The sequence below is a fragment of the Gobio gobio genome (genome assembly GCF_949357685.1).
Source record: "Gobio gobio genome assembly, chromosome: 21".
Classification (NCBI taxonomy): domain Eukaryota; kingdom Metazoa; phylum Chordata; class Actinopteri; order Cypriniformes; family Gobionidae; genus Gobio; species Gobio gobio.
The window spans coordinates 25,929,791-25,956,162 of NC_137117.1; the positions used below are offsets into that span (position 1 = coordinate 25,929,791).

A 26,372-nucleotide genomic window follows, 5' to 3' on the forward strand; every position below is an offset into this window, starting at 1 on the left:
TGGTACCGAAAAGGTTGAAAACCTGTAATTGAACTATTGAGAAACAAAGCAAGTGCCAGAAAGGCCAATGAAACAAAAAGCTTTGTAAGATCTGGGATTTTGTCTGTAAATAATGTGCTTTTCGGTTGTGCGATTATTCTTGGCATATCAAAGAAGCTTTGAATTTGTGAGTAACCAGAGTGAACACAAGGGGACAGTAAAAGACTTTAACATTTCACATGTCCTTTAATGCTAATATGGTTAAGACGAGAATGTGATTCTAAGCAGGATGCTATTTGATATAACTTTCTGCTTGTTTCTACCATCACTGCTCACCTTTTCGCTGAGGTCTACATCAGAGGGAAAACATCCACTCCTCCCTAAAATAGAAGAGACACTAGCAACCACAGAGATGGGCTCAGGAGGAGTGATCCATTGTGTAAGGTCTATGGAGGAGTTATTACTGTGTCTCCAGACAGTTTGGGTTGCCAAGATGCCTGGTTGTCTGTTGAGTCATATAAAGGGGAGCCACATGAATCAGTGTCTTCAAGCATGGAAATGCAGTCATCACACAAAAGGGTGCAACAACGGCCGGAGTGCAGTCAGTCTGAAAGTGAATATGAAAGTGCAAATATTACTGGGATTGAAAACAAGGCTGTAACCAAGTATTCAAGATGGGGGGGGGGGGGGGTGTAGAAGTTTAAGAATACAAGAAAACCAATATAAATCACATCTCTGAATATTGGAGGATATGTATGTGATGGATGCACCCCTGAAGCGAGAGACCGATTATACCAGGAGACCTATCACAATAAATAAATGTCAGAAATATAAACAGAAATGAAAGAAATAAACTCTAAAAGAAGTTTTTTTTAAAACTAAAAGGCAATATTAACCCATGGAAAAACAAAAACAAAACTTTTTTTTTACCTTCATAAAGCATATTTTCTGTAACTACATAAAGCAAACAGTATAGCATCCATTTATGTGGTATTCAGTCGAATTTATTTAAATAAATTATTTTTAAATAAATGTAATATCTATATATGAATGCATAATGTTTATATTACTTATATTAATAAAATAACTAAATATAAATCCCTAGAAAATTATATTATGAAATGTATCCAATTTGAGATGAACAAATACATTTATAATATGTATATATCTATATGTATATAATATGCTCTATCTATATATAGAGCAACCAGTGTAGCATCCATTTGTCAAATTATTAAATTGAACTAATTTAAATAAATGATCCATGTTTTATAAATATATCAAATTAATAAACCTGTTACCTAAAATATTGTTATTTATGCACAAGACATTAGTTAAATAAAAAACTTACACATGAAGAAATATTAAAAATATGAAATATATCAAATGTGAGAAAATAAACAAACCAGGAAGTTGCTACAATGCATACCAACATCTTAAATATATGGCGCATTTTATCGTAAACTTTTAGTGGAATTTTGGCCATTTTCCCTTTAAAGAAAAAGATATGCCAAGGTAATAAAACACAAAGTGAACTAAATGATTGTGGTTCACAAATAAAGATATTTGCTTTGCTTTGCTAACTATTAGGACTAGCTAAATTAAATAACAGGACGAGAGTACTAGCGCATACATGTATATCTGGCATGCACACACATAGTGATTATGCCATTATTATGTAGTCCACAATTAGCAGGGTTTATCAGGGGAAATGAGCTAAACAACAACAGCTCAGCTCAATTGGGAGGGACGTTCAGCAGCAGCTGGGAGCTATTTGACCACGTGACTGGAGAGATGTTTCTGTCGCTGTAGCAGCCATCATTTCACCCAATACAAGCCTATGCTAAAGAAGACAGAGAGGAGGTATAGTCATGGATTTCCACGGGAATACCGACTGAAAGCAACATACTTGCTCCACTCCTTCGCCTATGGTTTATTTCCCGGTGTGGATCCGTTGCAGGTACGGTCTGAAATTCTTCCGATTTGAAACATTTGCCTGTCTTTTGTCTTTGCTGTGTGTGTTCACATGCATACACTCGCGTTTTCCCCAATCTTTTCGAAAGCAAACATCCAGTCGATGTGCTCATTCAACAAGCCGAAGATATATAAAACGTGAAATGCGATATAAACGCGCTAGTTTGTGGCACCTTTCCTAATGCGTCTGTGTAAATAATACATTAGTATGCACTTAAACAACAACAACAACTGCTTCCTGCGTTTGTAATGAGTCTAAAATATTATTTTTAATCAACAAAGACGCCTCGTGTATCTAACGTTACGCGTAATAGTTTCCTACCCAAGATAAGTTTGGCAGCATTAAGATATTTGTGTGTCTGGTTATTTTGTTCATTGGCCATACTTAACCTCTCTGCAAAAGGCCAGGTAGTCGCATTACTAGTGAAGCTCAATGCATTCATTAGTTTGTATTTACATGATAATTGTGCTAAACTGCAGCCGTTTAAAGTTTTACTCCACGTCCTTAAAGATGTTTGGCCTAAAGTAGACAATGCTGGAGAAGCTTTACTTTCGTTTTAAGGTCTTAAAGACCTAGAGCATTGGTGTGGAGGCATTATAGTGTGAGGCTATCTGTAAGTTACTTATTTACTACTAAATCAAAAACAATATCATCGTTTATTTATAATTCTATACTAACTATATTAACAATCAGGCCCGTTTCTCTAAGTCTTTGTTTGGTGTTCCAAGTGTGCTAATATTTGGTTTGTGTAATAGTCTATCGACTTTTTTTTTCCTTTTTTGAGGGAAAAGTGTTTGAAGGCATTTTTCCTTTTTTTTTTTTTTTTTGTTAAAGTCAGTGTGTTTTTTCGTGAATAGACGCGGAATCGCGTGTATCTATTTACCTGCAGGGAGTGGGCCTTTGAACGCGAGCGTTGTTTTCACTCGCGCCAGGATCTCTCCGAGCTGGTTTCTCTCGCCAGGAAGCGAGAAACTTGAAAACCCGGAGTGGAATTATTTACGGAATTAGTGGAATTAGAGAGCTCCGCTCCAGTCAAATTTAATTCTAATCCGGCCTTTGATCTGTTTTGCTTGGCGAGAAGTAAATTGCTTTGGCCTGTTCTCACGGGTCTGCGAAAACGACTAAAACGCTGTTAATGCATGCCAGGCCAGTAGTTGGCAATGTCATTTAGTCAAGAAACACCTGGCACCTATAGACAAAACACGTAAATATGCATGACAAATTCATGTTTTTGTGGAGTAGGCTACTTTTACGTCAATGATGTAGTAATTTTTTCCTTTGCGTTTTTCACATAGAGATGACAACTTTGTCAATGATCCCCGTTCACACGGATCCACGAAAATGACTTGAAACGCTGTATTATGCATGTCTGGCCTGTAGTTGGCACTGTCACTGTAAAGAGAACTACATGGTTCCCAACCCTGCTCCTACCGTCCAGCAGAGTTTAGCTCCAACACTAATCAAACACACCTGATGCAGCTAATCAAGGTGTTCAGGGTTACATGAGAATTACAGGCAGGTGTGTTGGAACTAAAGTCTGCAGGAAGTAGCTCTCCAGGAGCAGGGTTGGAGACACCTGCTATAGCCTAGACTGAACACGCATGCACAGGATGTCATGTCACCACCGTTTTCACAAATTGTGAGAAATTTGTAGTTTACACAGGGATGATAATGGGGCAGTTTTCAAAAAACTGCACTTTTACCCCTTTTCCACCAGAATGAACCAGGTGCTAGTTCAGAGTTGGTTCGACTGATGAGCCTTCTAAGAACTGGTTTGCCTTTCCACATGCTAGAGAGCCACCACAGAGCCAGGTCATATGCTGCTTTCCAGGCAGGTTTTTGAGCCCAAAAGTTACGACTTCAAACCACGACTCACGACTTTGTAGCATTCCAGGCAAAGTCACGCCAAACTGCCTGAGCGGTAGCTAGATGTAAACAAAGAATGGCGAACCGTACGGGGCTTATGCTCATTTACAATCATTTCTATCGCCAAAGGTGCTTACTCCTTGTTTATTTGAGGGAATCAGAGGAGGAAAAAACAGCGCATAAGGCAAGAGTTGTTATTGGCTACCTCTATTTTACGTTATTTGTATATTTGGAAATGTATTTGGTATTCATTTCTTCTTGCACTCAATGGCCTGAAAACTAGTCAATGCTAGAAAAGCTGCTGATAATGCATAACATTTGCGGATAAATAACGTTAGAGCAATACCTTATTTGTTTTTTAATGTACAAGTTCACGGGTGGGAAGTCATGGGTTTGACTGCCATTCCAGTGCACTTTCACGGGTAGAAGGTTAGAAAAACACGGGTTACGGGTTGCCTGGAATGCGGCATTACGTCACTGTATATGTCATATTTCTCAGCAACTCTAGCGAAGCAGCGGGAAACACAAACACATCAGGCTCGTTTGAGATGCATCGGCGCTGTGCAGACGATCAAGCATGTGATATCAAAATACTGCATGAGCGATTCAAAAGCATAAGGAGTCGTATGCTCTCGCTGTACTCGTTGTCATGCGGCGATCGGTCTGCACAGCATCGATGCATATCGAACAAGCCTTCCATCAACAATGGCGAACGTTGCGTTACTATTGATGCACATGGCTTTACAATCCTACATTGGATCAAAACACAGCGAATCCAACGCATTCGTGCAGTTCGCCGTAATTTGTATAGACGGAGATTACAATCGAGCAGCAGCTATTAGCTCCATTAGCTGCTATTTCAAAAATGGCGGTCACAAGTTTGTGTTGTTCTTGTTGGTCACGGTAACCCCGCCCCCAGCCCCTGACGCAAGCGGTTCTTACTTCTGGACCAGCAATGTTTTGGTGCTACTTAAGAACAACTTTTCCTGGTTCAGAGCTGGTGCTTTGAGTGTGGAAAGACAAACAACCGATTTGAAACTAGGCTCTGGCTCCGAACCAGCACCAGCACTGCCTCGGTGGAAAAGGGGTATTTGAAACCCATTTTCAAAAGTTTGCGTTTTCATGCCCCTAAGTGCCATTGTCTTTTAATTGAACGGACAAAATGCATAGGTTTTTAGTTGAAAATGCTGTCATGTAAATGACCCCTAAGGCTGGCCACACACTTGAAGATTTTAATCCTGATTTTGGGCCTGATTTACAACTCCCAATGATTTAGTGGTTGACTTTTTCTCCAAAAAATCCTCAATTGTGTGGTGTCATTACAATTATTTTACTGCTCCCTACCCGCACAATCCCAAATCGTAAATATCAAACATGTTTGATATTTATGACTCTTGATTTATGGCTGCCTCTGACATGATGCCCATGATAGTCAATAAGAACAAGCAAGTTTCACCAACCTTGATGTTGCGTGCTCCAATAGCTGGAAATTGGCAGCCACAAACATGTCACAAAAGTGGAGTATTGAGAAATATCACTCGTAGTTTTTTTTTTTCCTTTGTTTTTCTTCACGTAAAACACAACTCGAGTCACGTTTGATCTTGCGAGTCTGAGATCTCGTCTCACTGTGAAAATGTTACTACAATCGACAGGTGTGGTCTCGCGGTCCAGATGAATCTTCTAGTGTGTGCATTCGGAGGATTGTAATGCAAAAATAGTTTGAAACATTATACATGAAGTGTTCATTACACATGAAGTTACCAGTTTTATTGTTGCAACTTGAACTTTAGTTTAGTAACTATAGTTTGGCGGAAACTGTGGTTCATGCTAACTTATGTTGGAAGGGGTTTCTCATCAATGAGTTCTGAGACAACCCACAGCGACATCAGATCAGTGTTTGATGCCCTATTTAATGTCAGATTACTGTGTGGTTGGTTGATGTATTCAAGGCAGATTAATCTTTCCTTCGTGCTTGCAAGAATGGTAGGACTGATTTCTCATCTCAGGAGGGTGTTAACTGTGTCTGTACTAAATGCTCCCGACTGAACACAGATGTTGTTGGTCTGTGTAACAGGTAACTCCTCTGAGTCTCTGCTGTAGAGGACGTCCTACTGAACTGACCTGGATTACAGCAATACGCATTTTGTAATGTTTATTTTCTCATGCTCACTATCCCCTTCACTAAGGGTGCTTGTCTGGGTTGAGTTTACATTAACATGGAATGGCCTATATTTTTAATTAAGAGATGGTTATTTTGTGGTTCTCAGGTGCTTGCTTATCAAGAACCATTGTTGTGTGTGGCGTTCTTGTTTATTTTGGAAATTAAAAAGTTCTTGAGGTTAATGTAATGCTTTAAAGCACATGCATGGTTTTCGAGAAGAATCTTTATAAAAGTAACTTAAAGGGTTAGTTCACCCAAAAATGAAAATTCTGTCATTAATTACTCACCCTCATGTCGTTGGACACCCGTAAGACCTCCGTTCATATTCGGAACACAAATGAAGATATTTTGGTTGAAAGCTGATGGCTGAGAAAGGCTTCACACAGGCCTCCATTGGCATTCAGTACATTGACACTTCCAAGATCCATGAAAGGCACTTAAAACGTCGTTACAAAGTCTATCTCACCACAGTGGCTCTACAATAATCATACAATGCGACGACAATAGTTTTTGTGCGCAAAAAAAAATCAAAATAACACCTTTATCCAACTTGTTCTCGACTTCCGTGTATGCCTCCACGACGCATGCGCGAGAATATGACGCAGATCCGGCGTTCGGACATATGACCCAGAAGCGATTTGTTTACGAGCAGAGGAAGACGCGCGTGTCTAAGCTGTTGGATTCTACATTGATCGTGCTTTAGGTCTCGGCGTAGTGCTCAAAATGGGGCTTAAGTGTGTATTTCATCGATTCCCGAACACCGGCGCTACGTCATATTCTCGCGCATGCGTCGTGGAGGCACACACGGAAGTCGAGAACAAGTTGGATAAAGGTGTTATTTTGATTTTTTTTTTTGCGCACAAAAACTATTGTCGTCGCATTGTATGATTATTGTAGAGCCACTGTGGTGAGAGACTTTGTAACGACGTTTTAAGTGCCTTTCATGGATCTTGGAAGTGTCAATGTACTGAATGCCAATGGAGGCCTGTGTGAAGCCTTTCTCAGCCATCAGCTTTCAACTAAAATATCTTCATTTGTGTTCCGAATATGAACGGAGTCTTACGGGTGTCCAACGACATGAGGGTGAGTAATTAATGACAGAATTTTCATTTTTGGGTGAACTAACCCTTTAAGGTTCTGTTATGGTACCTTACAATTTAAAATGACTGATTTCTAATTTAATATTTTATTTTAAAATGTAATTTATTTCTGTGATTGGAAAGCTGAATTTTCAGCATCACTACTCGAGAAACACTACTTAAAAAATAATTCTGATTTTCTGATTTGGTGCTCAAGAAACATTTTGATTATCAAATTTGAAAACTGTTGTGCTGCTTAATTTTTCTTTTTTTTTGTTTAAACGTTTTTTTTTCAGGATTCTTTGAAAAGTTCAGAAGAACAGCATTTATTTTAAATGGAAGTCTTGTAAACATGATATATGTCTTGTACTGTTTTTTTTATTGATTTAATGTGGCCTTGTTGAATAGAAGTATTATATAATATTAAAGAAAATAACACTTCACACACATTACAATAGTTCAACTTTTGTTTCATCTATTGCTGTCATTTTGCCCTGTGCTTTAAACATTCAGCAACATAGCAAGTTCATTCATTATCACTTTTTCAGGCATCAGTAATGCTGACTATGTTGTTGGTGCAGGCATAGATCGTGATGGGGAGTCGACTCTGAATAGCCCCAGAGTTGGGGTTGACTCCAGCACAGGATTCACCTCTCGGTGTCGACTCTGATGCGGTGTTCAAAATCGCTCACTTGTTTACTGATTCTCTAATCCCTATATAGTGCGTGGCAGTTGAGTGCACTATATAAGCAACTAAAGCAAGGAGAGAATGAAATGAAGCAAGGAAATCGGACACTGAGTCTGACGTATTACACCGCATTAGAGAGTTGTCGCATAACATATTTATCCTACATGTACTGTAGCTTACTTTAGAAATAGATAAGTCATAGTGACTTTAGTTTATAATTATACATAGGTCTCCTACATGCTTTAGTTTAATTGATGGTATATAATGTAATACATTTGTATATATTTGGTTTTCCATGGTTAACCTTGTGTTCATAATCATTAAACTAACCATAAATCATAAACCCCACATCAAGAATACACACATAAATAAGTGTACATTGCATGCATTTTAGTATCTTTAACTCACCTTTTAATACAATGATCATGTGCATTTAGCGCTATCACTCGACAACAGCTGTTTTTCTGTTACTTTTTCCTCTGTAAAATTGGGTATCTGCCACTCATCAAGTCATATCCTGTGCTAATAGGCTCCCACTACTCTGATAAATGAAGATCATTGAGATTCTTTGTGAACTCTGATCTGTTGTTCTGTTGGCTTTGTTACACTGAGCATTTAATTTGCTTGCGTAACTGCGCTAATTTGGTTAAATAACTCGTTGGGCTGACAATTTAGCAGGTCTTGACATGCAGCCATTACTGTAAACTAAAGCATGCTGAGTGAGCTGTTGTGAATCTATTTTTAGGTTTAGTTTGAAGTATAGTTTTGTCTCTTTGTTTAGGTCTGTGAAGGTCAGTGACGCATGCATGGGGAAGTCATATTTGGAAGAATGTAAATCATGAATGATTTAATTTTGTGAGTGGTGGTGCTACCAGAGTAGGGATGCTCTTCTCAAAGTGGTATGAGATGTCTCCGATTCTGTTTTTGCTTCCTGGCTTGGTTTAATGTACAGTATTTCCCTGTTCTTGCATAGTCAAGTGCAGGACAGGCTGTGTGAAGAGCATCATTTTACCTGTAATGCGAGTTTATCCAGTTGGATGGACACTTTAATTTGTATCCAAACTTTGAATGACACACAATATTTTGTTTCAGCTGTTTTGGCCCATAAAGTAGCCGTGTCCCTTCAAATTATGCAAATTGAAAATACTGTATTTTTGGACAGTAGACATAATGCGGATTTAAATATGATAGATTTTTGAAAGATACAATTTAAATGAACTGATAGAACACTGATAAGAATATTGCCTCAGGATTTTTCCAGACAAGCAACTTTAAAAAAAAAAAAATATTCTGACATTTGAATGGCCGATTTACTTGCACATGACATGCATACTCCCACATTTAAACATTATACAATATAATATATAAACATTTTAGTTGTGGTGCTCCTAAAGTTTTGCTGGTGCTCTGAACTTTTGAAAAGTAAAGTTAATTTCGATCCCTGCTTTATTAAACTCATAAAAGACGAAATAATTACAGGGATACTGGATTCTTCTCAACAAAGAAATGCCACAATTTATCTAGACCTTGAAGCAGATAGGAGAGAAACATCTCGTATGTGGCTGCTCCCAAGTAAAGGGTACTTTCTTTGCCTTTTCACACACCTATGTCTCCTTCGATTTAAAACAATAATGGCTTGTGCGGTGGCTGGGATATACGTTAACCTACCAACATCCGTTGCCATTATTTTTGGAATGACTTCTCGCAAGAGGAAAAAGTTACATCGGTTAACGGAAATGCCGTCGTATAAATGCAATAAGATGTTTTTCGAAATGTCATCTTTTGTTTTCCACAGAAGAACGGTCATACAGTTTTGTAATGACATGAGGGTAAATTATGACAATTTTTGGTTAAACTTCCTCTTTAAGGTGGCTGCTGGGTTCTAAAAATCTAAAAATAATAGGCCATATTTATGCAGTTCATTTGTATAATATTCAGTCTTTCAGTTTCAATTGTTACTCATTTCCAAAATAGAGACAGGAGGTGTTTCTCAATGTCAAGGATCCTTCCTCTGCAGGACTGATCCTTCCAAGTCACTTCCTTCAGAGGCGAGGCGAGGCTCCTCTTAAGCATTCGGAGAACAGGCAAATGGAACAGGCTAGCAAGTGCGCGTCAGCCTCATTACGTCAGTGAAAAGGTCCGTTAGCCATCAATAACGTCATTTGTATACGGTTGTAATTTGTACTGGCATTTACAAGTTAAACTTTACTTATATTTACTACGGTTATAACTAATGTTTGGTAACGTAAATACTTACACTTGAAAGCATATTGCCCTGTTAACGATCCGACTCTGCCAACGTCCGATAATTTGTATTTTTTGAACAAGATAGCAAAGCTGCGCGCATAGGATTGTGGGTGATTTGAGAACGCTAAGTGCGCGAAGTCTACTCGTATGCATCCTTTCCTGTATATGGCATATTTTTCGAACGAAGGACTCAGACCTTGGTTGAAATTCCGAGGATCCTCGACATTGGAACAGTCCTTCGACGGACGTCTGACGTAGCATCCTCGGAATTCTGGCTTCCGAGGATCCTTCCTTGACATTGAGAAACGCCTAGGTTGTTTTTTAGTTGGGGAACACAGGACCATTTAAAAACAAGAGTATTTCCCCTACCATCATGGCAGAAGTGGCACCACCCAAATTTGTTCTCCACATCTCCAATTTGTTCTCCACTCCACAGTGTGTCTGCGAATTTTAGCAACGTTCAGAAGATTCTTATCAGATTGCAGTATGGATGGTGTATATATCTGTGAGGGGTGTTGTCATTTTCTGCTCATGAAATGGTTCAGCACTATAATGATGGCACCTGTTGTGGCTCTGCCTAGAGCTGTTGAACTTGTCTAGTGGGTGAGCGCTGGTTAAGAGTGCTCCTGTTCTTTCATAACTGCTGCATAGACAGCTGTCAGACCAACAGAGCCCGGTTGAACAATTGAACAATGTGATTGCTTTAACCCAGGGTGAGTCTGTGTTCATGAAGGGAGTGTCATATAAAAACGCCCTGATCTCTTTCAATACAAATCAGACCTTCATATTCCTCAAACTTATTCTCACTGTTGATCATTTTTCGTTTTGTTGGTTTATTGACATTTGTCTTTTGAAAACTTATTTTGAGTTCTTAATAAATGTCATGTCAGCAATTATAAAACCCCAAATGCATTTTTAGCAATAGTTGAGAATTGACAGGAAAGTGGAAGGAGAGAGAGAGTGATACTGGGTTCGGGACATGACCCAAATTGAACTCTAACCCAGGTCCCCATGAGCACAACGGCTCCTTGTATGTCATGAACAATGTGCTACCCACTGTGTCTCCGCTCCAACATTGCTTGATATTTAAAACAATTTCGCAACATTATTTCTGCAGTTGAGACTTCAGTGTTTATGCCCCCCCCCCCCCCCCCCCAAAAAAAGAAACAATGTATGTGAGAATAATTTAAGGATGATTTTCATTTGAATGTCTTCTAGGGTTTAGTTATTATCTCAGGTGAGAAGTCTTCATACTACTTTAATCAAGCAGCGTTAAAGTGCCATTTGTCTGCCATTTTCACCCTGTCTGCCCACTGTCTGAATAGAGCATCTGTGTGACATTTGGGTTGACACCATGATTTGTCGTCATCTACTTTCTCGTTCCTGCTTTGCCCCTCACTCACAGCTGCCTGCCAGATGCCTCAGTTTCGTGATTAAAACCTGTCGAAAATAATGTCCCCGTTTCAGAGTCGTGTCTGTCATCTTCCAGAAACATGCTGCACCTTTTGAGAAGTGAAAAATGCCCCTGATGATTTAGCTTGTAAGCTAAATCTCCACTGGTTGACATGCTCACAAGGCCGTCATTTGAGCAATCAACTGACAGAATAATAGTTGCTTTGCTATTAAGTCAGCGGTTGTCTGAGTTTGTATAGGGTGGTAGATTTATTTGGCTGATGTGTGTTAAACGCAGGCCAAATCAAGATAATCCATGAGGTGTTTTCTCAATAAAATGGTACAAAATGTTCAAGATTGAACTAAAGTGACATGTAGCGAAATTCAAGTTAGAGGTACATATTTGCATACAAGTAGGTGCAAGGTTGGGAAGTAGAAGTCTAGGAAAGCCCAGTTTTGCATAAGTATTAAATGTGGTTAAGACAAAAGCCTCCACTGTTCCCCAGGCCCAACAAATCCACCACAACCCCCATCACGCATTTCAATCAGCTCTACACAGAAGGGGTCGGCAAACCACCTGCAAAGTCCCTGCTCATAACCACCCAAAAAATGTCAACCAATTAAAAACAGTCAGGTTGTCACCTGACATGCCAAGCAGCCTCATTTAAAACACCATGCAATGAGTGGAGACGATCCTGCCGGATGACATTACCTCGCCCCTGTGTTTCATGCAATAATGCGATATCTCATTTAAAATGGTCACTGGGTTCTAACAGATCTGTAAAAGGCTGTTGTCTGTGTGTGTTGGTGCTTTGCCACAGAGCTTAATTGCTCCCTGCATAGAGTGTGCAAATTAACATGTTTCCTACTTTCTAAAGGTTGGACAGCCATTGAAGACTGTATTGTTTGGCATTCACAAACTTGCCACCCACTTTTTGGTGTTCCTCTGCCTTGGGTAGGCCTGCGGCAGAGAGGCGTGACCCATTTAAAAGGTTGTTTACTTGTATCAGAGAAGGGACCAAGATGCTCCTCAATGAACTCTTGTCTACAATTCAATTACCCTCGGGGCCCTTCAGCAGCTCATTATGAAATGCTGTTTTCAATAAGCACTGTACGGGAAGAACATGTGACTTTTTTTTTTTTTTTTTTTGTGGACATAAGTCATAAAGGTTTTTTTTTTTTGCAGTAGACGGTCCTTATGGTTGAATATCAGATTTAACAGTGATGTAATTTTAGGAGGGCAGGAATTGCGTTAGAAACCAGGACATCGGGTGGGGATTTCACACACGGCACTGGTATGTCTAGTTTCTAAGCATGTCTAATGAATTCCCCCCCCCCCCTCCTACTAGCCTCTTTTGCCACTGACCCTGTCGGGTGGAATATTGCTGGCCTGAATTTGCCGTTTTCATTGAAAACATTTCGGCTCTGTATTATATATTCTTCAAGCCAGACTTTTTATCGCTCTTCCTGTTATCTTCAGACCAAACAAGCTTAAAAGAGGAAATAGCCTGTCTTTTACCTCTCCCTTATATCCCTTTATTTTTAAAGGTCATTGTGTGAAGCGTCAACAGGAACGGGTTGGTTGTGGTAAAGCTAGAGACTTATTTCTCCACTGCATGTCATGCGATGTAATAGGACTCTGAAAAGTGCCTTGGACCAATAAACCATATTGTAACAAGTGAGGCATTGAGCATGCAACTGACAGAATTATAAAGTTATTGTGCTATTAACGGTCCACTCTTGTCTGAGTTTGTAGAGGAGAGGAGATTTTTTTTGGCTGAAGTGTCTTAAACATGGGCATAATCAAGGGGGTGTTTTCTCATTAAAATCTTAACAAATATGTAACTTTAGTTCAATATTGTTTTATTACAAAATATCTGCTTGTATAACGCATACATGATGCATATACACATTTCATGGCCTAATTTCATGATGTGTAGTAGTTTAATAAACTTAGTAATTCAATTAACATTTATTTGTATAGCGCTTTTTACAATACACATCGTTTCAAAGCAGCTTTACAGAAAATGTATGTTTCTAAATTATAACTTGCCTGTAAAAAGTGTCCATAAAAAAATAGGACATTATTTACGGTAGGAATTTTCTGCTGTTTAGAAAAAAGTGTTTAACTGTTTTAGGGTTAACGGAAATTTCTGTAAATTTTCTGCATAATGTTCTGACAGAATTACCAGTACATTTTTCTGTCAGTGTAGACTAATTGTTCAGAAGTGACTGTCCATTTAATGTCCATATGTCCAGAAATGTGCGGTTCGACGATAATGCAAATCATGCAGTTGGCTAACATGTATTAGTTTAGGCAGAAACAAGGATCCAATTAAAGTAGTTGTTACAAGTTATAATCATAATGATCACAATATATAGAAAATATTGATTAATTATATGTTGCTTCAGAGTTGCCGTCATCTGAAGTAGGGCTGCAACGACGTGCGTGAAATGCGTCGGCGGCACATTATTTACGTTCTAGAATGGAACAGAAGATCTAGAATAATGGCAGCTTCTGCTCCCGGGCATAGTGAAAATGATCATTTATCATATAAAGCCAGACCGCGACATTCAAAAGTGTGGGAGTACTTTAAACAGAAGCCGAATAAAACTGCTTTGTTCGCTCTGTAACGCCGGTTTCACACTGCACGCGGTGGCAGAGCAGAAGCTGTGCGCGTGGAGAGCGGGAGCTTTCACACTGCCAGTCAGTGTTGCCAAGTCCGCTTTTTTTCCCTCGGAATTGGGCTACTTCTACACTGTTGCCGTGGGCTGTGTCTCATGTCCGTGGGTTGAAGCAAAAAAACACACATATTTAACCCCCCGAACGCGATGTTTACCAGAGAACCTCCCCGAAACGCGATTGGGCTTGTTTTGGGCTAGTTTTGAGTAACGAATGAGTGGGTTTTGTTGTGTAAACCTGGCAACCCTGCTGCCAGTGTTCTCTCGCGCAGCTGAACGCGCCACGCGTGTATTGCAACAGACGGTCACATTTTCCAGTGTTCTTCTCCGACCCCAGTACGTCTCGTGCTTTTATTTATTATGGGCTGCATATATCTCCTGTTAATGCGACCCGGTTCCCCTCTGTCCCATACACATATGCATAATAACATGCTGTATATAGGTAGTTTGCATGATTAAAGTAACATTAAAGTTAAGATATGCCTCTAGCTTTAATCATTTAAATGTGTCTTTGAAGTTTGGGCAAAAACTTCTGGCAGCTTTAGTCGTTGTTTATGCACATGTATCTTCAAAATAGACGACTAGTTATACATTAAAACTATGCTGAAAGCTCCTGTATGTGAACCTTTTGCAGATAAATACAAGTGCATTTTCGTTTACTATTGAGACAAATCAATAAGTAAATCATACTCAACTACTATAGTAAACAACTTTTCCTAATTAGGCCTACTCTGTATACATTTTATGATGAATAGTATCATTATATATTATGTTTAAAAAGCTTCTTGTGTTCATATTTCATTATAAAATGGCATACTATGTACACTACCCTTCCTTAAATACAATTAATATTGTCATCATTCATTGATTTCATGTTAAAATAATATACAAATTCACTACCCTCTTTGAAATACAATAATCAGTAAAAAAGAATAATAAGATTAATCTGGAAAAAATAATCGTTAGATTAGTCGACTAATCGAAAAAATAATCGTTAGATTAGTCGGCAGAAAAAATAATCGTTAGTTGCAGCTCTAATCTGAAGTCCTGGCAGGGGTTGGCGTAATCTCTTTACAGGTGTTGGGTCATCTGAAATCTTCATGAAAGGCTGGATCTAAATTGTAGCTGGCGTGATCTCTAGTAGAAACGGATAAGCAAAGGGAATATTGGCGTAGCTGCTGTTCATAACATTTCCGGTAAAAGATAATCATGTGCATTTAATCAGATATTACTGCCGGAGTACTGGGTAATGAGATGCATTGTGAATACTTTGCTAAAGAAATGTGTGTTTAATCTAGATTTAAAGGGGCTATATGCGTTTTTCTGAAATTTAAACTCGCGACTGACACCTGTGGCCAAAAAACAGAACTGCTCTCATTTTCTGCTCGCTCTCGCAGCGGTGGTGACGTCACATCCGCAGACAGCGCGGGAAAAGACGACCCGCCAGAAAATAGGAAAAATAGGATACAGGCTTATAGGTGCACCCACTGTGAGCGGACAAGGTGTCAGTATGCTCATCAGGAGATGTTTGAGTCATAAATGGTAAAATAAAAAGGCTATTGTTACGTTTATTTTGGGGAAAAAGTTGCATATAGCCCCTTTAAACTGGGCTAGTGTGTCTGAGCGCCGAACATTATTAGGAAGGCTATTCCAGAGTTTAGGAGCCAAATGAGGAAATGGCTTGCTCTTCCTCCTTTAGTGGGGTTCCTAGAAGAGAAGATAATAGGTACTAACTACCAGAAGTCCAGAGTTTTGTGACCTTAAAAAGCGTGATGGATTGTAGGGCGATAGAAGATCGGTTAAATACACAGGAGCTGAACCATTTAGGGTCTTGTAGGTCAGTAGCAATACTTTGTAATCAATACGGAACTTAATAAGTAACCAGCATAGAAATTATAAAATTGGTGTTATATGGTCATGTTTTCTTGACCTGGTAAGAACTCTAGCAGCTGCATTTTGGACTAATTGTAGCTTTATTTAAGATGCTGGACAACCAGGCAGCTAGTAATGCATTACAGCAATCTAGTTTAGAGGTCATGAATCCATGAACTAGCTTTTCTGCATCAGAAACGGATAGCATGCTCCATAGCTTAGCGATTTGTTTCTGAGGTGGAAGGTTGTTTTTGTAATATGATTTTCAAAAGGCCTAGTAGACTTAGAAAAGTTACAATAACTATATAACTAATATAACTTTTACTATAAAGAATTAAGTAACTGTACATCTGTCTAGAATAGATGCAAATCTTATTCTAAGAGTTTCTGTGTACAGGTTATTGGTCCAATAAGTAATGCCTCAGTCTTGACTAAATTTAATAGAAAATTTCAGGTCATCCAATAAACTTTGTTTTGCAAGACCCCCCTCCATTTAAGCATATTTTATTGGACTGTCCTGTCCCTCTTTTTAATGCAAGTGTAGATAATTTTTATGAAGTAAGCTCACTTAAGGATGTATTTAGTAAGATTTTACCAGAAAAGGTTTTCGAATTATCACGTTAGTTAAAAATCTTGTATAATATTAATTGCTGGGGTTTTTCTTCTTGATTTTTGTTGATTTGTTTAGATTTTTGTATATATGTAGATAGCCACAGATGCTGACATGGCATTAAATAAAACTATACTGATACTGGTCATCCAATATTTTCTTTACCACGCTGTCATTTATTATTAGTTAAACACAGTAATTTATAACTGTAGTAGTAGAAACATGATGATAGTACTGTTGTTGTTAGTAGTAAATATATTATGAGAAAAAGGCAACAGTAAAAAATTTGATTATTGCAGTCATTTAACTGTTCCTTTATCTCCCTTTTAATCTTCCCAGGTGAGCGTAACTAGCAGCTGCTTTGACCTGGTTTCCCAGCAACCACTGCCATAAAAACAGTGGCCTTGGCCTACTTATTGGTGGAGGGGCATAGGTGAAGGAGTGGACCCTGACTGCCCTCTTTCTCTGTTATTTGCTTCGTTTTGTGACAAGAGGGGGAGTAACTTGCTAATAAGACCACCCAGAGCATGGGGCAGAAGGTTCCGGGAGGCATAAAGACTGTGGATATGCGGGACCCGGCGTTTCGGCCTCTCAAGCTAGAGCTGCAGGCCCTAGATTACACCAAGCCTTCCCGCCTGGATATGTTGTTAGACATGCCATCAGCCTCGCAGGATGTCCAAGTGCAGCACTCGTGGAACAACGATGACCGGTCGCTTAACATCTTTGTTAAAGAGGAGAATAAACTCATATTTCACCGGCACCCTGTAGCGCAGAGTACAGATGCTATCCGGGGCAGAGTGGGATACACACGGGGACTGCATGTGTGGGAGATCAGCTGGGCCATGCGCCAGCGGGGAACCCATGCCGTTGTTGGTGTGGCGACGGGTGAAGCCCCGCTGCATTCTGTAGGATACACTGCACTTGTAGGAAACAATAGCGAGTCCTGGGGCTGGGACCTGGGACGTAACAAACTCTATCATGATGGCAAGAACCAGCCCAGTAGGACGTATCCAGCTTTTCTTGAGCCAGATGAGACCTTTATCGTCCCAGACTCATTTTTGGTGGTCCTGGACATGGATGAGGGGACTTTAAGTTTTATTGTCGACGGACAATATTTAGGGGTTGCTTTCAGAGGACTCAAAGGAAGAAAGCTATACCCTGTAGTGAGTGCTGTGTGGGGACACTGTGAAATCAGAATCCGGTACATCAATGGACTTGATCGTAAGTATCACCCTTTCTGCTTGTGTGAATCTGTTATCCATGTTATCTATTTTGCATGGCTCCTCCAATCGTCTCTTGAATAACAAGGTTGACTCTGGTTTGTTAAACATTGAAAGTGGCTGGAGCTAGTGTGTCTATGGGAGGATTTGATTCTCATCCATTAATTATATGAAGCCAGCTCCGTTTACCTGATAAAGACTGACGTCATTCATTATCTCGCACACGTCCTGGAAGCTAATCATTAAACTGGCCACTTTGCTCTGTTCTTTCCTTATGTATTGAGCATATTCCACTGCTGCCTGAGGAACATTTAAACGGACATTCTCCATTATTATAAAGAATCAAAATTGAGCTTTTTCTTAATGAAAACTTTTGGGTGGATTAATTGAGATTGTGAGACTATACCTGTTTGACAGAAGTCTTCACAGGCTTCTCAATGGCTAAAACGCACTTACTTTTATAATATATTGTTTTTATAGTGTGAGTAAATGGGGGGTGTTTAGTTGATGTTCTCTTTCGCTCTGGGTAGTTCTGGGAACTTAGTTATAGGAACTAGCCACCAGGGTCGTTCCCAGAGAACTAATGTTTCCCTAGGGTTGTTTTCCTGGTTGCATTTGCACCGCCAGTAGTAACTCTGAAGTGATGTGACATAAGACTGAAGTAGACAGTATATGAAAGTATTAGCTCTTGCCGTGTGGTTGATGTGCAATGTTGCTAGCTAAGCAGAAATACATAATCATGTTTCCCATGGTCCCCTCAAAGTTGGATTTTCTCCTTGGTGTAAATGTTGAGGGGTCCTTTTGACACCGTTTTCCATGTTCGCAGAGTTATTTTGTGGAGTAAATGTATAGGCTATAAACTGTGTACACACAGCTTTTTTTTTCCTTCTTTTTTTTAATGGCGGCGGGTAGGGCTGTGTTGAGAAAATCGATTCACCAATTCTGAATCGATTTTCATATTAATTTCTAAAGATCGATCCGTAACTCAGAGGATCGATTTAATAATAGGCTTACATTTTCCCCGTGAATTTTAATTTGCCGCGTCATTGAATTCACGCATTCGCGCGAGGTGGAAGGACATTAAAACAACGAACATGGCATCTTTGAAAACTCCAGAAACGTTAAAAGCTGCGATCTGGCAGATTGTGGTTTCTCTTGATTTCAGGCGTTTATCCTCCGAAGCTGTACAGGGTGCGTCCCTGCCGCTTCAGCGCGTACACAACATCCATGACGGTCTTTCTCTTGGCGTGCTCGGTGTAGGTCACGGCATCGCGGATCACGTTCTCCAGGAACACCTTCAACACTCCGCGGGTCTCCTCGTAGATCAGACCGGAGATGCGCTTGACACCGCCGCGGTGAGCCAGACTACGGATGGCGGGTTGGTGATTCCCTGGATGTTATTGCGCAAAACTTTAACGTGACGCTTAGCGCCTCCTTTACCTTTGCGATCTTAATGTCAATTCTTAATGTCATTTTTAATAATATATCAGGTTCGCGTCTAAATAATTGGTCTACTGCTGCTGATATACCTCTGCGTCCTCTGTCGTCTACACCAGTGCAAGTTTGTGAAAGCAGTTGTATCAACACTCTGGAAGGGGGATTGTTCTTTGCAACCATCCTCCATTAATTTGCAGTTGAATGTCTATAATAATAGTATCAATATGCTGCATAACTACAGTCCTGTAATTCAGGTAACAGCTGGAAAAAAATGCTTTCTTAAAAAACACTTATCTAAATCTCGAAGATCGGATCGAATCGAATAATGATAATCGATTCAAGATCTTGAGAATCGGAATCGAATCGATTCTTGAAATTTGAATCGAAACCCAGCCCTAGCGGCGGGTGCTGGTGTAAAGGCTTTCTGAAGTGAATCGATGCGTTTGTGTAAGGAAAAATAACCATATTTAAAACTAGGATCTAAACTAAATCTTGAATTGCGAGAAGGCACTTTCAACACTTTTCCATGGAAGGCGATCGGCTGAAACTTTACTTTTATAAAGTTTTAAATATGGATATTTTTCTTACACAAACTCATCAATTTGCTTCAGAAGGCCTTTATTAACACCCCAGAGCCGTGTGGAGCACGTTATTTGACGGACAGATGCATTTTTTTTCATGGTCTTCAAAAACAGAAACAGTCACTGCCATTATAAAGCTTGGATTAGCCAGGACTTTTTTTAATATAACTCTGATTTAACTGTCTGTTCAATCAACTCTGTGAAAAAAACGTGAATGATGTCAGCGCTTTTCTGTTCCTAGTCCAATCGAATGAATGGAGAGGTGGGCCTTCCGTTGTAGTGACTGTTCGCTTGATTAGACCGACAGGACAGCTGATTCGGAGGTTGCCAGCAACATAAAAAAACCGCAGCAAACTTTTTTTCTAAATTAAAAAACGTCAACCAAAAAAAGGCAGTGCGCCTGAAAAACACAATCTGTCTGTTCGGGGCCTTATGCTGCGTTCACACCAAACGCGAATTGAGCGTCAAAATCGCGTCTACCGCGTCTAGTTTCACGCGCGTACATTTTGAATGCATTCGCGCGTCAGCAGAGAATTGGATGCGCGTAGAAATCGAGCGCTGGAAGCGAAATTGACGCGCGTTCAAGGCACTCCAGGAGAAATATGTCATAAAACACCACTCTGCCTCTTTTCATTTTCATTAAACATATATATTAAGCATTAATAGCCACACAAATGTGGTCCAGGCAACTCCTACATCATCTTCAGTACATGTATATTTAAATATCCTTAAAATATAAAGTTATGAAACTTCTCTTTGCCCTCAGTCAAAACGATTTGGCAAACAACAAATTATATATTTATGAGAGCAAAGATCGCCCGTTAGATCCACACAAGACGAACCACTACAGGACATCAGAGCCAGCGGCAGACGCCAGAAAGACTGGCCGAGGAAAGGCTGCCTTCGCTGGGGTTATGAGCAGTGATTGCCCGGTGATAGCCTGGATCTCACAACTCCAAAAACACAAGATTATTTTTTTTAAATAGGCGCTCTCTTTATAAATAAACCACAGATTTGAGCTTTAAACAACTACATTCCCACCTGAAAACGTCTTAAAACTACATTTTGTGACACAATAGTACTGTTTTTAATTTATGCAGGGTTTCTCATACACGTCACTTTACCACGTGACAGCAGCGAGCAGGCTCCTGATTGGTTAACGCGGCGCGAATTGACGCCAAAGTTCAAATTTTTCAACTCGGGCGTCAGACGCGAATTCGCTTCAAACGCGTGAATGCACAAAAGCACCATTCGCGTGTAACGCGCGTATCGCGCAAGACGCCCAATTCGCGTCCAATTCGCGCCATTCGCGCGAACTGGACGCGCGAATGAGGCGGATTCGCGTCCTTCGCGCCGCGCGTAACGCGCCTCCCGCGCCGCGGGACCTCCAGACGCGCGTCAACGCGCCTTTCCATTGACTTAACATTGAAATCACTCGCGCCAGACGCTCAATTCGCGTTTGGTGTGAACGCAGCATTAGACCCTACCTTGAAGTAGGAGTTAATTTAGTTCCCCCAAAAGGAGTTCCTAGAACTAAAATCGTTCCCAGTTACTGTGGCGCAAACACACCAAAAAGCAGGTACTTCCGCCATTTAGTTCTTGGAACTATGACTGAATCCGAAATTGGCTCCTAAACTCTCAATCACTATTCCCTGCGTTAGTCCACTAATACAGTTCACTTGAAGGAGTGAGTGAATTCGGACAGTTGTTGAATGTACATCGGCTGTACACCCATTATTGCAGGTCAATGTGGGTTAAAATTAGTGCATTCAATAACGTCCACAAAAAATAATGCCCTGTTTGCGGGTATAGGTGGTGATTTTTGGATTCAGACCATGAAAAGGTTCCTGTAATGTGTGTAAGAAACTTCTTTTAAATTCAGAAATGTCACATTGGCCATTTAAAATGTTCTTCATATCAGCCAAACTGTTGTCTAGATCAGGGGTTTTCAAATTGAGTGCTTGAGTGCTTGTGGAAAACGAGAAATTTTTTCTTTATCTAATTTTATTCTAGTTACGTCATCGATTTAACATAAATAAATGATAAAAAAAAATGCTTTTTGTGTAAACCTATTTTAAAAAATGTAAGTTTTGTATCCATTTATGGCAATCTGAATTTTAGAGAGAATATTTACACAATGTGTATTTGATGCAAATAAATTTCACTGTGGCCTTAGTGCAATGGCATCAAAGCCAGTTATTTAACTTTGGGAACATGTTGTCTTATCACACTTAATATTTTACTTGCAGAGTAAAATGAGTCTTTATACATGCATGGCTGCCTTTTTATTTTAGGAATAGTTTGCCTTGCAATGGCAGTCAATATTAGTTTGAAACTCCTACTCTAGATATCAGTATTTGATATCAGCCATTTTGTAAGTTTGACTGATATATGGTTTTATTTATTAGGGGTGCACTGAAATTTCGGCCGTCCTTTTGTGTGCAGTTATTCAGATAATTGTGGATCTTTTTTTGCACAACTGTAAAAAAAATTATTTGGAACATAAAACCTAAAATATTTTTAACAATAAATATAAATAATAATACCAAATCATATTCTTCAAGATTTATGTAACTTAATAAAAGTTTGATTATTCTATTGATATAAAATAAAATATCAAATATCTTTGAATCTTTTGGTTTTTGGCCAAGTGCATCCTAAATTTTCGGTTTCGGCCCAGAATTTTTATCGGTGCATCACTATTATTTATATTTTTTCTGATAGTGGAAAAGGTCAAGGGTTTTAAAAATTAGTCATTCATACAAATGAGAACTAGCTAGCATAATTTCTTCTCAATATTGCTTTAAAATTTCTGCTGTTTTTGCTTGTAGTTTCTGCAAATCATCTGACTCATTTCCTCAACCCAGCATGCTGTAATGAGTCAGTTTTGGAGGGCATTCTTGTGATGTTATCATTCTGTGGTAATATAATGAAAGGATGCAGGTGAGGACCAGACTTACTCATGTCTGGGCTTCTTGGGACAGCTGTAACCCACCTTACTCTCAGTGGAAACTAATGATGGCCTTTTCAATGGAATACATGTTTTATCACCTTGATGTTTTGCATGCCATCAGATGGTGGAATGACTCTTTAATGTCTTTCCTGAGTGAGCCATGTGTAGCAACATTTAATGATGGCCTGACTTTGGGAAGTATTGTCATATCAGTTCAGGACACAGGTGTTCCCATTTTTGGAGACTTCTCCTCCCGTCTCTGTGTGAGAAGAGTAGCCAGAGTATTACTCAGCCTTTGACTCCAAGGCCTTGGCTTCCTTTTGTATCTGTCTTGTGTCAGTGCCTTTAATGCATTCCTCGTCATGCTTGTAGTCAACAGAGGTATAATTGCGCTGTTATTTATCCCTTACATCACTGTTTGGTTTCCCCAGTGTCTCGTTTGCAAAAGTGTGCGCTTTATGAAGTAATCTCAACATCCGTGCAGGTGGTGCTGTGTGGAAAAACCATTCTAAAATCCAAAGTACTTGTAGTTGTTATATGGCTGGACTAAAGGGGACCTGTGGGGAAACATGTAATACTTTAAGCCAGGTGCACACTGTATGGTTTTTATTATTTTATACACCCTTATTTTTTATATGCACAATTTCTTCTCTCTATAATTGTAAAAGAGTTAAATCCCTGTCTTTTATTAGCTCAACTTCCGCTGATTAATTACTTTTGTAAGCTAAGGTTAATCAATAACCATAAATCCATGAATATTTCTGCAACTTTTGGCATTTTGACCATGTAGCCTAGACATTTAGAACACATCCATTAGTAGAATTTGTCTACGAATTGTGTGCATGCATCTCAGATTATTTTACATATTATATTATAATTAATAAAAGCCATACATTCTCACAAGATAATTTCCACCACATCTCAAACTATTGTTTGAGGGCTTTCAAAAAGTAGCAATATAAATGTCTAATGTTACTCTTTTATTTGATTTTAAAAATCGATTTCCGAGATCCAACAAAATCTTGGTGTTCTTTTATTTATCACATTACCACATGCTCTCTACTAAGAATAAGCATGCATATTAGCTCCTCATACGGCCATCCACAACAGACTCATGGCACTCCTAATATTTGCGCAAGGTTTTAGGTTTGTACTGTACCATGTTTGTTATGCGTGTAAATGAGGATGTCAGAACATGTGATGTAAAACACCCTGTCTGACACTGACACACAACCCCATCATGGTCTTACTGGGAAGGGCAGCCTACATCCAGATTTACAAGTTTACAAAGTATTTGTGAGTGATTGTTGCTAATGAATTTCTATCTCTATCTCCCTCTAGCTGAACCTCTGCCATTAATGGACCTCTGTAGGCGCTCGGTACGGGTTGCGTTGGGGAGAGAACGACTGAGTGAAATCCATGGACTGCCCTTACCTGCCTCCCTTAAGAACTACTTGCTCTACCAATGATGATAATAGTGCCTTTTCAACCAGTCAAGGCATAGCAACCGCCTCTGTTTCTCTCTGGGATTAATCTTCTGTCTGGCAACTCATGCCTGTTTCATTACATCTTTGTTTTGGTGCCATTCTCGGTCACTGGGTATGGTACCAACAATATTTTTTACAAATCAGACCAAGGGTATCTCACGCTTGATGTAATAAGGATCAAGTGTGGCGTCATCTCGTTTCGCTCCTATACTGGAAATCCACCCGAATGCTTTCGCCGGAATCCTGTGGCAGATATGAAAACAAGAACCCTCCTCTCTAATCATGGCTTGGTGAAACTTCAGCTGTTTGTCAAGGCCTTTTCCTTTTATAATTTTTTTTTTTTTACTCCATTCTTTTTTCCTTCCTCTTTTTTTCTTTTTACAATGAGATGTTGGCATCTTTCTTGTATCCTGTCATTAATTTGAGGGTCCATATAGTGACTCTTTTCAGGCAATGCAAAATACATTACCTTCTCAAGACCTTTAAGCCTAACAACCAGCAAGTTTTTATGTTGATATTGACATTTTTATATGTTTTTCAATTGTCCTTCCCCTTGCGGTCAGTGTAATAATGTAGCTGAGTCAACTTCCGATCGGTGGCCACGGTTAACAGGTCAGCAAGTTGATGACACACTCAAGGGAAGGCAATGTCGTCTCCTGCTTGCTCTTGGCAGGTTAAAAATAGCCTGGTTTTAGCTGTAAGCCTGACCGTCTGGCCTGGAAAAAGTCTTTGACGTCTGTCTGTGGGGGGGTGGGGATGGCTAGCATTCATGGAAACAACCACAGCTAGTGCGTTATGCTAGCTTTTTTTTATCACTCAAAGTCCCTCACCTCTCAACACTGCAATATCTGAAGTGCCTGGCTCATGATACTGGTATATTAAGAGAAAGCCATGATTTAAATCCTTTTTATATTAAATTAAAGATAGCGTCACTGTGAAACTATGTAGCATACATTAATCAATAAGCGGTTGTATAGCTTGCTTCCTGTAATGGCCCCTAAAACCTGTGAACACCCATCCCACAATTACTGTTTGCAAGTTTTATTCTTGAGGAGTGTTTGTTTTTAACCTGTTGATGATTTGAGAAAAGCAGGGATGAATAGTGACACTGCTGTGTGGTGCCTTGTCTATGATTTAATGTTAAAAGCGGCACACAGGCAAATGTGTATGTTTCTTTGCTCTGTTATTTTAAAATCTTGATGCAGAGAAGGTAAGATTGCCAATTATTGTCATTTGTTTTTTTTTCTTTTTCTCCCCATTCTAGTCTTTTAGATGTGTAAATGTAGTTCATGTTTGGCAGCCATTTTGCTAAGCATGAGGGGGATAGTTTAATTTCCCTGTTTTTAAACCCTTTCTGCCTGCAGACCACCATTCTCTTTGTATTCAGTGATGTAGATAATATTGGTAACTATCTAATAAAGTTTATTATTGACATCTGTTTTCTTTGTGGTTTTTATGCTCTTAAACCCCATGAAATTGGTTTGTTCATTAGTTAAAGGGATAGTTAACCCAAAAATTAAAATGACCCCATAATTTGCGTGCCCTCAAAGCCATCCTAAGTGTATATGACATTCTTCTTTCAGACGAATACAATCTGAGTTATATTAAATATGTCCTGGCCAATCCAGTGAATGGCACCCCTAAAAAGTGCATCCATCCATAATAAACGTACTCCACACGGCTCCGGGGGGTAATAAAGGCCTTCTAAAGTGACTTGATGGGTTTGGGTAAGAAATATCCACATTTAAAACTTTATAAAGTAAAAATGTATAGCTTCCGGTACACAGCCTTCAGTATTCAACTTACGAATGAAGAAGTGTCCTCTCGCAGTTCAAAGTGCTTGCGCTATGTCCAACGTCATCGTCGCACTAGTTACGCTTTTTTCCGTAAGTAGAATAAGGAAGGTGGTCCGCCAGAAGTTAGATATTTTACTTTATAACATGTTTATTAACACCCTGGAGCTGTGTGGAGTACATTTATTATGGATGGATGAAGTTTTTTTTTTTTTTTGGGCTTCAAATTGAGCAGCCATTTTATAATATTTGGAAGAGCCAGGACATTAAAAATATACATGTAACTTTGTTATTTGTCTGAAAGAAGAATGTCATCTACACCATGGCTTGAGGCTGAGTAAATCATTTGA

At 39.4% G+C, this 26,372-nt stretch overlaps 2 protein-coding genes across 4 annotated transcripts in view; one reads left to right on the forward strand and one right to left on the reverse strand.

Annotated features, from left to right (window-relative positions):
• Positions 1-201: 201 nt before the first annotated feature.
• Positions 202-26,372, reverse strand: part of rap1gapa (RAP1 GTPase activating protein a) — a 154,109-nt gene continuing 127,938 nt past the window's right edge. For 2 of the 3 annotated variants that reach the window (XM_079803468.1, XM_079803463.1), the window contains one exon: positions 203-586. The gene's annotated coding sequence lies outside the window, so the exon portion shown is untranslated. Of the gene's footprint in view, positions 587-26,372 lie in introns of all 3 variants that reach the window. The other variant, XM_079803460.1, reaches the window with a different exon arrangement.
• spsb1 (splA/ryanodine receptor domain and SOCS box containing 1) lies at positions 1,708-25,668 on the forward strand. Its single transcript, XM_079803472.1, has 3 exons — positions 1,708-1,939; positions 16,891-17,772; positions 24,084-25,668. The coding sequence occupies exons 2-3, from the start codon at positions 17,079-17,081 to the stop codon at positions 24,209-24,211; spliced, it is 822 nt and encodes a 273-aa protein (XP_079659598.1). The 5' UTR covers positions 1,708-1,939; positions 16,891-17,078; the 3' UTR covers positions 24,212-25,668.

Excerpts from the sequence above, each read along its gene's own strand:
- spsb1 (XM_079803472.1), top strand. The coding sequence starts at position 17,079 with ATGGGGCAGAAGGTTCCGGGAGGCATAAAGACTGTGGATATGCGGGAC. Across the intron at positions 17,773-24,083 it reads GTACATCAATGGACTTGATC|CTGAACCTCTGCCATTAATG; the intron begins GTAAGTATCACC and ends ATCTCCCTCTAG.